The sequence below is a fragment of the Myxocyprinus asiaticus genome, chromosome 24, assembly GCF_019703515.2.
Source record: "Myxocyprinus asiaticus isolate MX2 ecotype Aquarium Trade chromosome 24, UBuf_Myxa_2, whole genome shotgun sequence".
NCBI lineage: Eukaryota > Metazoa > Chordata > Actinopteri > Cypriniformes > Catostomidae > Myxocyprinus > Myxocyprinus asiaticus.
In genome coordinates this window covers 40,182,376-40,198,656 of record NC_059367.1, presented here as the reverse complement: position 1 = coordinate 40,198,656, position 16,281 = coordinate 40,182,376, and the positions used below count along the sequence as shown (strand labels likewise).

Sequence of the window (16,281 nt, the reverse complement as noted above, 5' to 3'; positions counted from 1 at the left end):
GTCCTTCTTTTGTTTTTATTGCGATTCATATTCTTCGTCCATATCGCCACCTACTGGGCAGAGAGGAGAATTTATAGCAAAAAAGGATTTAAATATTGATCTGTTTCTCATCCACACTTATCATATCACTACTGAAGACATGGATTTAACTACTGGAGTCATATGGATTACTTTTATGCTGCCTTTATGTGCTTTTTTTGAGCTTCAAAGTTTTGGACCCTGTTGACTTGAATTTTATGGACCTACAGAGCTGAAACATTATTTTAAAAATCTTCGTTTGTGTTCAGCAGAAGAAGAATATCATACACATCTGGGATGGCATGAGGGTGAGTAGATTATGAGAGAATTAACATTTTTGGGTAAACTATCTCTTTAACTTGCTATCAGTGAATGAAGGCCAAAGCCAAACTTTACAGTGTCTCTCCACAGCGGACAGGTTCTGGGTAGGCGTTCGTTTGAGGGACGGATTTGTGCATGTCCTGGCCGAGACCGCAAAGCAGATGAGGATCATTTCAGAGAGCAACAGGCCCTAAATGACAGTGTGGCCAAAAATGGAAATGCCAATAAACGAAGTAAGGACATCAACATAAGATTTGAATGTAGAAGATACAGTCAAATCTAAAATTTGATAAGAAACCTTTACGGAAGTACATTTACGACAAATGTCTTTGAAACAAAAAAAGCACTCTGAATTTTACTAATTGAAAAATAAACGCATTGCATTAACAATGCTTGCATTTTGGGGATGCAATTAAATGTGGTTGTATATTTAACTCTTGCTCTTCATCAAGACCTGATTGCACCACCTAGTAGTGAAGACTAGTAGCAGAGAGTGAAGATTACGCATCGGCACTCTACTGCATTTCCTGCAATGCCAGGATGCACAAGGTTGAATTTCCAACCAAGTTTTAACCACTGAAATTTTAGAGGCCAGTTTGCGAAGTGAAATATAATGTACTGAATATTACTTGTTAAATAATAAAGATGAAATAAAAATAAATAAAAAAGATTATTTTTTTTTAAATGAATTGTATAAGGTGAATATTTATTATTGAATTTTTCATTATGAAATTTTGTGCGAAATGTTTTTAGTTTAAATATTTACAACTTAAATCTACAACCATATGAAACTGCATCCCCCAAAAATGCAAGCACTCTTAATGCAATCTGTTTACTTTCAATTTGTACAATTCAGTGTGCTTTTTTGTTTCAAAGACATTTGTCGTTAAATTGCTTCCATAAATCTTGTTTTCCATGTGATAAAACTAGCATTTTTTTTTTTTAAGCCTTATCTCCAAACCATTCCTCTGGAAAGTGATAAACTCTCCCTTTAAACCATTTCCTTGATTGGTCCATGTGTTGATGTGTTGAATGTTTAGATTTCAAACAGACTCCAGCCAATATTGCAGGCCCTTCAATCAACATCAAGAAGAGGCGACATGGAGAAGAGGAGATGTATTACATACCAGTGAGTGTGGAAACATGCAGATCATAAAGTTTAACATTCTAAAGCCATTTCACATGCTTGGTTTTTGCTGATGACTTATTTCTAAAATGTCTTAAGTTATTCTAATATTTTTTGGATTGCTGTGGAGGTGCGTGGTCGGGAAAACTTTGACATCCTGATGAAGATAAAGGACAGTTTGGAACTTGTGGAGTTTGTACCGCAACAGTTAGTGGACTCGTACAGACAACAGCAACAACAGCTCCTACAGAGACAGTGAGTGTAAATTGCACATAAACTTCTTGAACATGTCTAAGGAGGCCAGTTTTATTTCACTGATATATCCACTCATGTGTGATTCACAGGAGTCATGTTGCTTCTCCGTCACACTACGGCTCACTCAATAACATGAATAAGATTCACGGGCCCATGAGCAAACTTCCATCAGTGAACCAGCTGGTAACACAGCAGACTCAGCAGAGCGCAGGGCCCTCTGGTGCCATGACACATATGGGTAAGCTTGTGAAAAGCGTTTCATGAAGACTTTGTATACATTTGATATAAATAATGGATAGTTTATATTCAACTGTAAATGGAAACTGCCTCTAATTTAAGCAGATGCATATATATCAGGCTTTGTTTGCACTGCATACAAATCCGATTTCTTTCTCAAATCCGATCTTAAGGACTGACTGTCTGCTCTCTCATTTTGTAAGAGAGGAAATCTGATCCATTTGAACAGACAGTGTAGTCAATATCCAGTGTATCGACGCTGGTCGTTATGTTTATGATGTAAGCTTTAGCATGATGCCGAGAGACTTAAAACAATTGAGAGTCAGTTTGGAAAGAGAAAACTGGTCATTTTGCCTCTGTTCATGTTCATTATAACATCTCAACATTTTGCTGAACTCACGAGGCACATGAGAGCACATAAGCAACAGATGCAAGGCATTTTTTTTTTCTCCCCTTTTTCTCCCCAATTTGGAATGCTCAATTCCCAATGCGCTCTAAGTCCTCGTGGTGGTGTAGTGACTTGCCTCAATCTGGGTGGTGGAGGACGAATCTCAGTTGCCTCTGCGTCTGAGAATGTCAATCCACGCATCTTATCACGTGGCTTGTTGAGCGCATTACCACGGAGACATAGCATGTGTGGAGGCTTCACGAACAACTCACCACGCGCCCCACCAAGAGCGAACCACATTATAGCGACCATGAGGAGGTTAACCCATGTGACTCTACCCTCCCTAGCAACCGGGCCAATTTGGTTGCTTAGGAGACCTGGCTGGAGTCACTCAGCACACCCTGGATTCAAACTCGTGACTCCAGGGGTGGTAGTTAGCGTCTTTACTCGCTGAGCTACCCAGGCCCCGATGCAAAGCATTTTACACATTCATACATACACTGTATCCAAGACCGTAGACTCATTCATTACATAGTGGACGCCACATAGTTTGTTACTACAAAAAATGTAATGGCACCTGAATGAATTAAGGGAGCATCTCAATCAGCTCTCTAGTTCAGTAGTCAGGGCACTGATCAGGGAGTCAGCATTTCTAGGGCTGTCCCAATTGCAGAATCGTTCCAGTGCACTAAAACGTTCGCACTCTACAAATTCTTATAATTCACTGTAAAAACAAGGGAGCATAATTGCTCACAACTCTATGCTCCCTTACCGGAAACATGTAAAACTATGAAATCAAAGCCTTGTTTTCTCTTTTCTCTTTGTTTGTAATGTCTTTCATCCATAATGATTATGAAAGGGAAACAATATCTTAAATAGTACAGTTGTTGATTATTTATTTCTTTATTTATGTAATTTATCTTTCATAATAATACTATGGGCCTATAACAAGTAAAGGATGGGCAAGGAGGAGGTGGGAACCGGCTGAACAACTAACATAAACTTTTAATGCATAAATTAACTTAAACAAACATAAACACAAACAGTGCGGCTGCGTGTGTCTCTCTCTCTCTCTCTCTTGAACTGGCATCTCCGGCTCCCCTTTATCTCCCTCTCCCGCTGATTAATTGACTCAGTGCCAGCCGTGCAACCCAACGGCCCGAACACGCACTCCTCCTCGTCACACTCCTCCCCCACCCGATTCAGGCCGGGGCGCCATCCGGACTGGCCTACTCCCCCCCATCTCTGGAGGGGAGACGCTGCCCTTCCGGCCGAGCCACAAGCCGATGGTCCACCCCACCTCCTGGGAACCTGGGGAGAGATGAGGGGAGGGAGAGGGGAGAGAGATAAATTAACTTAAACATAAACACACACAGCGCGGCCACTTGTGCCTTTCTCTCTCAAACTGGGGTGTCCGGCTCCCCTTTATCTCCTTCTCCCGCTGATTAGTTGACTCAGCGCCGGCCATTTACCCCCATGGCCCGGCCACGCCCTCCTCCTCATCACAGGGTCCCTTTTTTAAGAGCACTAGGGATCAGCGCAATGCCAGAAGTTATAGGCCTACATGCAAAGTCAATGGGCATGGCCATAAAGTTTTGATATTTTCATACAAGCATGTGCTAAGTCTGTGGACAAGTGGGTTTGACGAAATTACGCACAACATGCTAATGGGCTGGGTCAAGTGCAATTTAATTCTGAGGTTTTTCTCCGGCACCGAATGTCAGGCATTTCTATGATAGTGACACGCACCTTTTATAGGCATGGAAAATGTTGTTCTCGTCAAGTTTTGGATTTACGCTCCATTAAATGATAGAGAATGTAAGTATTATTAATCATTTTCATCTACTGACACACAATTAAAGGCTAGTATTAACAGTGATTTGATCGGCACACCCTTCTACTTAAATTTTGATTTTCAAAAATTTAATTCATTTATTGAAATATGAAAAAGAATAAATCAAAAAAATTCTAAATTCAAATTACACTTCAAACTAAATAAAAATATAATTAAAATAACAAAGTGGTAAAAAAATCATACCAAATCCAAACATTTTACACTCTCCAACTTCTTTCACCAGCCCTTTTTGCAGTGAAATAAAAATCACTCAAGACAACAGGTGAAAAAATACCAGTATAATTTATATCATAAATGCAATTGTAAATATAAACATAATAATAAAAATAACTGAAAAATAACCCATGACCTAAATATAGTTTAATACAAATCTCATAGATATTTGTTTCATAAAACAGCTACAACAGTGATCATCATGGACATAATTTGATGTTCCACCATATTTTCAGAGTTTGGACATGAACTTTATTGCCATCTGCTGGTGGAATTTCCAAACTGCAAATGCAGGAACTAAATTAAGCCTTTGCGCTAAAAACAGACGTCCTTTTAAACATCTTAGCGCAATTACCTAGTTCTCAGGAAAATAGCAAATTGCGCATTGCACCACTTCATTTTCATACATTACACCCACAGTTTGCACGCCTACACCCACAGATAGCGCAAACACTCCCACCCATGCCCCCTTGCACTTTACGCTGGCACAAAAATTCCGCATAGAGTTGGCGCTGTCAAGACAATTGGATAAAACGTTGCGCACGGTCATAGCGCATAGCATTGCGCTTTGCGCACTTTTGAAAATAGAGCCCTATATGTTTTAATATCTACCATGAAAATTCACAACATGTCATTTATACAGCAATGTTGTTGATTAATACCAGCTGCATTTTAATGCGCAAGCTTGTAATCGTGTCGTATGTGATCGAGTCATAAGTATCCCAATGTTCAGTTGATGAACACCCATGCCAGTGCCCAAATTTGTGTTCTTGATACACTTATTCACGACATGGGAGCAAGGGAGCTGATTAAGACCCACCCAAAGTCTTAGCTGCACATGAGTGTGTTTAGTTGATTGAGCGTTTTCAAGATTCCTGCCAATTTGTAAAAGCTCTTTGACCCTTTAAGCTTTGAAGGTGTTTTAAAAGATTTACTGTTTCAGTGTCATACTCAAAATTAAAGGCTTATAATTCGACAAAAAAACAAAAATAAAACAAGGAGGGTCAAGTGTTCGGTATCACTGTAAAGAAAACAGTTCAAATTTTTTATGATAAATTCTGAGACTTTCAGCCTACGAAACTGCTAAAAAATCACAAAGAAACTTGAGCCAAAAATTTAATTTTTTCTTATTTTTCTGATTTGACATTATATATCTCAGGGTGTAAATAAGGTAGCTCAGAAAAACTGATTTTGTTTTGTTCCCAATCATGTTCCCTGTATGTGAATAATTTTGTGTTGATATGATAAAGCAATCAAAAGTTATAGCATTGCAAAAATAATTTATCCTAGTGTCCAAAAACATGTCCTCTAAACAAATAAAACATAATAATTGTACATATGAACTAAGTACACATGCAAATACAACAATGACTAAAGGTATCCTCTCTCTCCAAAGCATGCAGGCATGAGTAACAACATATTATTCAGTCCATTCTGTGTCATTTGAGCCATCATTTAGTCTGTGTCATGTACTTGGCACCATCTAGTGGTCATATGTAATTACAGTGAATAATCCTCTCTGCCCATATTTGGATGACTTCCACCTCTGGTTGCAGCCATCTGAATCCCAATACTATTGTTTTAGCATTCCATGACGCTGGACAACGTACTACATCATTTCCGATAAAGTCTTCTGATCCAGGAGAGCTAACGAGTTTTTAGCCAGATAGCACATTATGTGCTGTGTGCACATTGTACTTTGTGTTGATTATCTAATGATCTATGCATCGATTATGTTGTATGTGGGCTCATTTTAAAGATAATCACCTCCTCTAAGTAATGGTCTGTGATATTTTATGTTCAATTTATTTTTTGTAAAGTTATAAGCAAAAACGTGGCAAATAAGCAACATCTCTTAACATGGAACATGTATGACAAAGACATACTTAGCTATTACTCAGATATATTTTTGTCTGAGTAAACTGGCTGGTTGTATTCTACTCTTTGCGAGCTGTCCAACGACATATGACACATTCGATCAGTTTACTATTTTTACAGATTACAAGAATATATGCAGTGCAAAATATTTTATAATTTATCAAAACGGAACACTTCTGATTGTTTGCAAATTTCAAAGCACTTGTTCAGTTTTGGTCATAATGCCTACCTGCATTGTAAAGTAGAGCTTCTAAGCTTTCAAACGATGCCTATTTTGTGTTGGTCAAGACTGTAATTACTGTAGTAATATTTTGATAATATTTTTTTTCCCCATCTGAGCTTAAAGGGTTAAAGGAATAGTTTGACCAAAAATAAAAATACTGTCATAATTTCATGTAAAAAGGTGGCTGGTAGGAGGGGTATCAACCTCGGTTATTACACTTCATCTTACTTTACTTAATTTACTTAATTCTTAATTCTATACATAATTTACTACAGTTTTGGGTGAACTATTCCTTTAAACAAAAAACAGTTGAAAAGCTCTTTCTGATTATTTTTAAAGAGGCATAATCTATTGAGTAACACTTTAGACATTTAATTAAATATATATATATATATATATTTTTACATAATATTATAATTAGGGGCCAAGCACCAAAGATGCTGTGGCACCTATTGTATCCATTAGTATTATTAGGGGCCAAGCACCATTGGTGCTGTGGCACCTGTTGTTTTCGTTAATATTATTAGGGGCCAAGCACTGAAGGTGCGTAGCTCCTGTTGTATCCGTTAGTATTATTATTAGGGGCCAAGCACTGAAGGTACAGCTGTCACTGTTGTGGTCCAGTGGACTGTGCAGTGACCTGTTGTATAGAAAGATATAAGTTCAAATCCATCCTGAGGTTTTGTGTGTGTGTGTGTGTGTGTGTGTGTGTGTGTGTGTGTGTGTGTGTGTTTGTGTTTGTGTGAGTGAGATCTTTGGGTTATGGTTAATGCTAAGCAATGCTTGGCCCTGTATTTGCTGCTTGCAGCTATAATTATTATTCCTCCCCAATGGGATTCTATGGCAGCCCATAGAACTGTTCGTAGGAAAATGCTGACATTTGGCACACTGATGGGGTGTCATGAATACATTTACACATTTGGCAGATGCTTTTATCCAAAGCGACTTACAGTGCATTCAGGGTATACATTTTATCAGTTTGTGTGTTCCCTGGGAATCGAACCCGTGATCTTGGCGTTGCAAGCACCATGCTCTACCAGTCAAATTTGAGACCTTTAGGACAAATTCCATGGCACCACCACCTGTCCAAAAATTCCATTTTCTTTTGCGTGTATCTTTTTCCTAAATTACTCTCCTCTTAATGTTTCAAATGATACCCCATACATTATAACTCTGCCCATTACAGTAGCTGCCATCATGGATAATGATGTTTACCATTTAAAAGTTTCACATCCTTCAAACTTTGTCTGATTTGTCCAAACAATGGCTCAAAATAATCTCCAGACCAAGCTGCATAGAAATGATAGTAAATACAAATTCGATCAAATTGACTGTTGTCATGTATTAGAAATGTGATTAGTTCTGGAGATTTTTGTATTTTTCAAACTGAATGGAGGCTGGCCTTTTCCCCAATCAAATGTTGATTTGCATCTTTGCTGAAAAGTTACATGAATATAAAGTTGATCATGATAAAAGCTGTACTCAGCTGTGATTGCTCTAAGCTTGGTATGTCCCTTTGTTGACTGGCAATGTTATGCAGTTGTTAGCACACTGAACTGTGGAATGGAAAGTCATGGGTCCAAATCTGTATGGGGCAATGTGATCTGTGCTTGCTCTGTGAGATCTTAGTGTTGTGCACTGGTTGCCATGCTGGTGCTTGGCTCATAATTGCTGCTTGCAGCTATATTTCAAATTATAATAATTCTTTATTAATAATAATAATTATTATTATTTATAAATGATCAAGATAATGAGTAAACAATACTTTCAGTGTTTGAAAGTATACCATTTTAATTTGTGTGATAAATTTTCCATGTATTCAAAAACTGTGGCTACAGACATACAGTTTTCAATGATCTTTATTATATAATTAGTTTTTTAATAATCAACCCAATTGTTTTCTTTGCAGGGACGAACATGATGGGCGGGCACCACATGCAGTCTAACGGTGATGTGAATGGAGCTCACCCATCACAGTCTATAGTGTCCACATCTCACTGTACCCCTCCCCCACCTTACAACCCTGACCCCAGCCTCGTCAGGTACTACACCCTGCAGTAGCACCTACCTGTCTCTCTCTCTCTCTCTCTCTCTCTCTCTCTCTCTCTCTGTCTCTTTCTCTCTCTCTCTCACTGACAGACACACATATCTGCTAATACATTCAGACTGTAAGTGGTGTATAGCTTTTCTTTCCTCAACACTGAGATTAAAATAAGAATTAATATGGATAATCTCGACTGAAATTAGCCCGATGTCTCTTATCAACAGTGGATTCAATTGTCTTATTCTGTCCTGAGATATAGAGCCACCTTAATTCATTAAAAAATGGCCCTTTAGATACAAATCCACTTCTCTTTGACGTTATAATTGATTTGTATATGAGTAAAAACTTTCTAAATATTTCTCTGCTGGTCAGAGAAGATCTTTTGACTATAAATTATGTACTTAATCTTGATAAAAAAGGTCACTAAGGAAAGCTATAGACAATTCAAGGTGCATTCTAATTATACGTGTTTAAGCTTTACATAATTATACATAAAGGCAATCACATTCAGTTATTTATCACATTGTAACTGGGTGTTGAGGTGCCTTTTTAAATTGTATATACAACCATCAATATCTGTTTTTATCCTTTGAAACATGCAACCTGTGGCCAATATTTACCCAACTGATTGAAGGAATAGTTCACCAAAAATGAAAATTGTCATCATGTACTCACTCTTGTATCATTCCAAATGAATACAATTCAATACAAGCTCCATAAACAACAAACATACAAGTAAATATAAAAGTAATCCATGTGACTGCATGGTCTTCTGTAGCCTAATAATTGCGTGTGTGAATAACAGAACGTGTTAAGTCATCATTCACTGAAAATGCCCTCAAAGGTGCATTGCATTTGATTCCATGTCCATGAAAAGAAAGACCATTGGTTCTCTCATGTCTCATAACCCATCACGTCGCAATGTGCATTGCAAATATGGACGTCGAAGTAGTTTTTGGGTTAACTATTCCTTTAATAGCATCATCATTCATGCTACTTTTCTGATCAAATATGATATACATGTACATGTTTCATTGTCCATGCATATTGCATTGTTTTATCAACTACACTATTGTCACTAATTGAATTAGATGTTATTTTCCATCAGTGCTCCATCTACATTTAATTTTTTTATGTATTAGAGTCTATTGTCTTCATGACAAGCCACCATATGTTTTTGAAACTACGGTATAAATGTTCTGTTTAAAATGACTTAAAATGCACACCTGGTACATGTGATTAGATATTGTGATAATAAGGCCATTTCAAAACACTTTAAAATCAGTTGTTGCAATTTACTACACATAGTTTACTCACTTGCAGTTTTGTATGTCTCAGTTGCCAACTCTTCCTTTAAAATGATTCTGTCTGCTCTATATATTTACTACATTTTTTACATTTCTTGTTTGGACTGTATTAAGCAAATCATTTTTACTGGTGAATTATTTATAATAAAAGGATCAATACAATGAAAAAGGTGTTATGCATCATTAATGTAATTGCATGTTTTTGATTGCATTTTGATTTGTAAAATAAATTCAGTCGCAAATTCTGGAAAATTAAAACACAAGTCTTTAACTTTTACTGTACATATTCATTTTTGGACATCTGGAATTTTCCTGTACTTCAGAGGAATATTTCGGGATAAATGCAAGTTAAGCTCTAATAAAAGCATGCGTGGAACATGGCTGGTACTATGGGTGGGCTAGGGGGGACATTGGAAATTTTAGACATCCCCTTTCTGGTCTGAAGAGACAACCACTTGCCCACCCTAAAGATCAAAATGTTAGTAACGGCACTCCTGTGGCATGTTGTCAGTTACCACAGAAAATAATTTTGACTCATTCCTCAGTTTGTAAAGAAGAAGTCTTTAAAAAAAATGCTTGTACAGAAATGCTCTTACAATGGACATCTAACATGGTACTCTTGCCCCATATACTTCCATTGTAACCATATAACTGTCAACATGTTTTTGAGTCAAAATTATTTTCTTTGATAATTGATAACACACCACAGATGCTGTTAATAAAGCTTAGCTCGTATTTAACCCAAAATATTCCTTTACATTGGTATTTCTTTTTGAGTAATGTAGCATGATATATATAGTTTTATGGCTTCATTGAAAAAAAATATATTTTCTTAACTAAATATTCTTTTACATCAGTAAAAGTTTTGTGAAAATGTTAAAAATTAATTTTTACATAAAATATATAGTTCCATCAGTATACTGAATTATTCCCTGTAAAGCTGCAAATGCCATGGTGCTTTGCTTGTTATGTTCTCCATGGGTGAATATGTAATTCACAGGACGCAGCCCCTTGGTCTTAGTGGGATTCCTTTTCTCTCTGAACAGTTTCTTAACCAGCCTGGGCTGCCAAAATTGTATCAACTACTTCACGTCCCAGGGACTCCAGAGTGTCTACCACCTTCAGACCCTCTCTATGGAGGTAAATGAACAGTTTAGTCATTATAGTTCAGTCTTATTCATCTGTCTGTTAGTGATTATTGTATAATAAATGTAAATGCTAATAAATGTAGATCTATCTATCTATCCATCCACCCATTTAGCTAGTCTACCATCAGAATTTGTTTAATTACGGTACAAATTTTCACAAGCTTTTATGTTAAAATTGATTAAATGGATGACATTGGTTAAATTTTAAAATAATTTGTGGTTCATTGTAAGACGTTAGAAGTACCTAAAATTGTTTTAATCTATATAGGTATGACATATACAGTGGCAATAAAATTATGTGAACCCTTTGGAATTAGCAGGTTTTCTGCATTAATTGGTCATAAAATGTTATTGTAACGTATACTCAGACTCGATGATGATGTTAGAACCCAAGCAGGTGTTTGACACACAAGACGAAAACACAAATAGAGACAACAGGTAAGTGATGACATAACAGTTCTGGGCTGAAGTGTAGATCGATAATGTGATGACGACTGATGCTGATAAAGGTGGTGATTTTCCTTGAGGTGGTGGGTACACAACAATGATGATTACGTTGAGGAGAAGGGAAACAGGAGTCGCTGGAGAGGAATCATTTGGAGTAAACGCTGGAGATAGAGGTAAGTGAGTCTGTATTCAAAGTTGAGACCAGACACAGAATGGAAGAGGAGTTAGGTTTAAATAGAGGAGCTGATTGATGTGATGAATGGAGGCAGGTGTGGGTGATCAGTACTCAGGGGAGTGAGAGGGTTGAGTGAAAGTGGCAGGTGGGTCAGAAGGATCCGTGACATTACCCACGCCCCCCCCCCCCCATGGACCGCTCCAGAGGGACGTGTTTCCCGACGCTGTGGCCGACCCCGCCAATGCGGAGCTGGACATTCAGGATGTGTGTCGTGGAAGTTGGAGAGTAGGATCATGTCCAGGATGTCATCTCGAGGAATCCAAGATCTCTCCTCAGGACCATAAACTTCCCAATCTATGAAGTATTTGAGATGACCCCTGCGGCGTCGGGAGAATGTCTCGGACTGCATAGACCGGTCCATCTTCCAGGACAAGCAGCTGGGGGGGGGCTGGGGGGGGGTCGTCAACTGGGTCAGGTTCTGAGGAGTGAGGAGAGAGAGACGGGTGGTAAGGTTTTAACAGTGAAACATGGAAGGTGGGATGTATGCGATATTGGGGAGGGAGTTGGAGCTGGTAAGTGACTGGGTTGATCTGTCTGGTGACTGTGAAGGGACCAATGTAACGGCCACTTAGCTTTTTGCAGGGGAGACACAGCCTGATGTCCCTTGTGGAGAGCCACACCTTCTGCCCAGGCTGGTAGATGGGAAGTGAAGATCTTCGGGCATTGGCGTGGAACTTCTGGTGGCGCACTGCCCGTTGCAGCTGGTGGTGAGCCAAGTCACAGACCCTCTCGCTTTCTCTGAAAGAATGGTCGACTGCTGGGATGTCTGATGGTTCACGGGACATGGGGAAGAGAGGAGGTTGGTAGCAGAGTCTGCACTGGAAGGGTGTGAGGTTGGTGGAGGGTTGACGAAGGGAGTTCTGTGCATACTCGGCCCAGGACAGGAAGCGACTCCAGTGGTTCTGGCGGCAATGACAGAAGGTTCGAAGGAAACAACTTACCTCCTGAATCTTCCTCTATGTCTGCCCATTACTCTGCAGGTGGTAACCAGATGAGAGGCTGATGGACACTCCCAAGAGAGAGAAGGCTTTCCAGACTGTGGAGATGAATTGGGGACCACGGTCGGAAACGATGTCTTCAGGGACCCCATAGTTCCAAAACATGTGGTTGAAGAGGGACTCTGTGGTCTCCAGAGTGGTGGGCAGACCCTTGAGGGGGATCAGTTTGCAGGCCTTGGAGAAACAGTCTATAGCTACCAGCACATAGGTGTAACCCTCAGAGGGAGGAAGGTCAGTAATATAGTCGACCCCTAGATGTGACCAGGGTCGGCGAGGAATGGGCAGCAGAAGGAGTTTTCCAGCCGGTAGTTGTTGTGGTGTTCTGGACATAGCACATTCTGGGCATCCTTTGACGAACCTTCTGACATCTCGAACCATGTGAGTCCACCAGAACCAGTCCTGGATCAGCGAGAGGGTCCTATTGGTCCCGGGATGGCTAGTGCCCAAGGAGGAGTGTACGGAGTTGATGAGACCATTGGATTGGACTTACTAGGACATGAGGGGGTAGTATGGTATGTGGTTCCTCAGAGCCTTCCTCTGGATCAAAGAGATGGGAAAGGGCATCTGCCTTGGAGTTCTTGTCACCTGGAAGATAGGAGATGGTAAAGTTAAAGCGAGTGAAGAAGAGGGCCCATCTGGCCTGGCGGGGGTTTAATACTCAAGGTTCTTATGGTCTGTCAGCACCAAGGAATGGATGTTGAACCCGTTCCAGCAAATGCCACCACTCCTCCAAGGCCAGTTTCATTGCCAAAAGCTCTTGGTTCCCGATGTCATAGTTCTGCTCTGCTGAGGAGAGTTTCCTGGAGAAGGCACATGGGTTAAGTAGAGGTGGTTTCCCCTGCTGCTGAGACAAGACCACTCCTACGCCGTTGGTGGAGGCGTCTACCTCAACAACAAATGGTTTATTCAGATCAGGGTGTACGAGGAGTGGAGCAGAGGTGAAGGCATTCTTCAGGAGTTGGAAGGCATGTGAGTCTTCGGAGTTCGAGGAGAGAGATTTGGGTTTGGATCTGAGAAGTGAGGTCAGCAGGGATGTGAGGGAACTGTAGTTCTTGATGAAACGGCAGTAGAAGTTGGCAAATCCTAGGAAGTGCTGGTGCTCCTTGATGGTGGTTGGAGAGGGTCAGGATTGTACTGCTGTTACCTTCCCCTCGTCCATCCGAATGTCTTCCAGGCTGATGGTGTAACCAAGGAACTGGAAGGATGTCTGGTGGAAAGAACACTTCTCAGCCTTGAGGTACAGGTGGTATTCCCTCAGCTTTTCCAACACAAGTGCTACGTGATGATGGTCGGTCTCGTTCCGAGAGTATACCAGTATGTCATCAATGTAGATGAGGATGAATCGCTGGAGATACTCACGGAACACCTCATTCATGAAGCCTTGGAACATGGAGGGGGCGTTGACCAGGCCATACGGCATCACCCTGTACTCATAGTGGCCTGTAGGGGTCACGAAGTCTGTCTTCCACTCATCTCCCCTCCATATTCGAATGAGGTTGTGCGTGCTGCGAAGATCCAGCTTGGTGAAAACTGTGGCTCCTCTCAACAGTTCCAAGGCAGCTGGGACGAGGGGAAGTGGATACCGGAATTTAACCGTGATCCTGTTGAGGGAGCGGTAATCGATACATGGGCATAGGCCTCCATCCTTCTTAGCCACGAAGAAGAAACTCGAAGCAGCAGGGAAAGTGGAAGGTCGGATGTAACCTTGACTGAGAGCCTCCTTGATATAACCCTCCATGTCCTTCTGCTCAGGAATGGAAAGTGGGTAGACTATGCCACGGGGCAATGACTCACCTGGGATGAGGTCTATCGCGCAGTCCCATGGTCGATGAGGTGGTAGCTGAGAGGCACGTAAAGGGCAGAAGACCTCCTGGAAGTGGGAATAGCAGGAAGGGATCTCCGGAGGGGTAGAACTGGCAGGGCTCTCGATTGTGGTAGTGTTGATATTGAGAGGGGAAGAGTTTCTGACAGGCACGCTGGGTCTGAGAGTGAGACGGTTAGGGAAACAGGAAGGAAAACACTGGGGCTCCCATTTCAGGAAGTCACCGGAAGTCCAGGAAATGACTGGAGAATGTTGTATAAGCCAGGGATGCCCTAATACGATGTTTGCGGTGGAACTCTCCAGAACCAGTAGGGTGATGTCTTCGCTATGCAGTCATCCCACTTGGAGTTTAACAGGACCCATGTAGTGATGATTGATACCTCTTCCTAAGGGCTTGCCAATTATGGAGTGGATTTGAAGCTTGTGTTTGCAGGGTTGTTTTTGGAGCTGGAGATGGTGGCAGAGCGCATCCGAGATGATGTTGCCGGCTGAGACAGAGTCGAGTAGTGTGGGTATTGAAAGAGAGAAACCAGGAGTTGTGAGCCTTACAGTGGTTACTAAAGGAGAAATACTGACCATAATAGTGGTCAGGTGGCTCACCTGAGGACGGGGAGGTCGAGTGGGACATGCAGAGATTACGTGTCCCTTACCACCACAGTACAGGCACAGACCCTGGTTCAGCTGGCATTGGCGCTCTGCCGTGGAGAGACGAAAAGCATCCAATTGCATGGGCTCGCTGTTAGGTTCTGGAGAGTGGAGAGAGGACCTCAGTGAAGGGAAAGGTGGGGACTGCATGACAGGCAATTGGTCGAGGCTGCTCTTCATCCGGTTGGCTACCTTGATGGAGAGTTGAATGAAGCACTCCAGCCCCATGGTGTCATCGTATGATGAGCGATGCAGCCGCAGCTTGGGATCGAGTCCAAGGCAATAGCTGGTCAGCAGAGCGGACTCATTCCAGCCACTAGATGCTGCCAGAGTAAGGAACTTTAGAGCATAGTCATTAATAGAGCACTGACCTTGACGAAGTTTGTGAAGTTGTTCAGCAGCTGATGTGTCACCCTCAGGGCTTCCAAACATCTCCTTAAAGTGCTGGACGAAGCTATCAAGAGTAACTGTGTTACTGGGCATTTCTGCACCCAGAGTGAATTGGCCCATTGAAGTGCTCTTCCGGACAGCAAGGAGATGATGTAGGCCAACTTTGACCGCTCTGTGGGGAATCGATGCGGCTGCATCTCAAGGGCGACGAAACATTGGAGTAGGAAACCACCGCAGTCCTCCTCCAATCCTGAGTAGGGCACTGGATTGACCATGGGACTGGCGGAGTAGACTGGTGATGGAATTGCAGAAGTGCTGGGAGCAGGTGAAGCTGAGGGATTAGTGGGTTGTGTGAGTGCACGCTGTAGTGCATCAACCAGCTCCCGGATGGGATCCGGAACTGCTGGGTTCATGATTCTTGTTGGTCTGGTCTTCTGTAATGTATACTCAGACTCGATGATGTTAGAACCCAAGCAGGTGTTTGACACACAAGACGAAAACACAAACAGAGACAGTAGGTAAGTGATGATGTAACAGTTCTGGGCTGAAGTGTAGATCGATTATGTGATGAAGACTGATGCTGATAAAGGTGGTGATTTTCCTTGAGGTGGTGGGTACACAACAATTATGCTTACGTTGAGGAGAAGGGAAACAGGAGTCGCTGGAGAGGAATCGTTTGGAGTAGAGGAATCGTTTGGAGTAGAGAGGAATCGTATTGGAGTAAACGCTGG

At 41.3% G+C, this 16,281-nt stretch overlaps 1 protein-coding gene across 2 annotated transcripts in view; it reads left to right on the top strand.

Moving 5' to 3' along the window:
- tp73 (tumor protein p73) overlaps positions 1-16,281 on the top strand; it is a 60,136-nt gene that overhangs the window by 37,523 nt on the left and 6,332 nt on the right. Inside the window, exons 6-11 of one of the 2 annotated variants that reach the window (XM_051652464.1) lie at positions 430-572; positions 1,380-1,468; positions 1,596-1,720; positions 1,810-1,958; positions 8,424-8,556; positions 10,912-11,005. In XM_051652464.1, the coding sequence (XP_051508424.1) occupies positions 430-572; positions 1,380-1,468; positions 1,596-1,720; positions 1,810-1,958; positions 8,424-8,556; positions 10,912-11,005 (733 nt within the window). Of the gene's footprint in view, positions 1-429; positions 573-1,379; positions 1,469-1,595; positions 1,721-1,809; positions 1,959-8,423; positions 8,557-10,865; positions 11,006-16,281 lie in introns of both variants that reach the window. The other variant, XM_051652465.1, reaches the window with a different exon arrangement.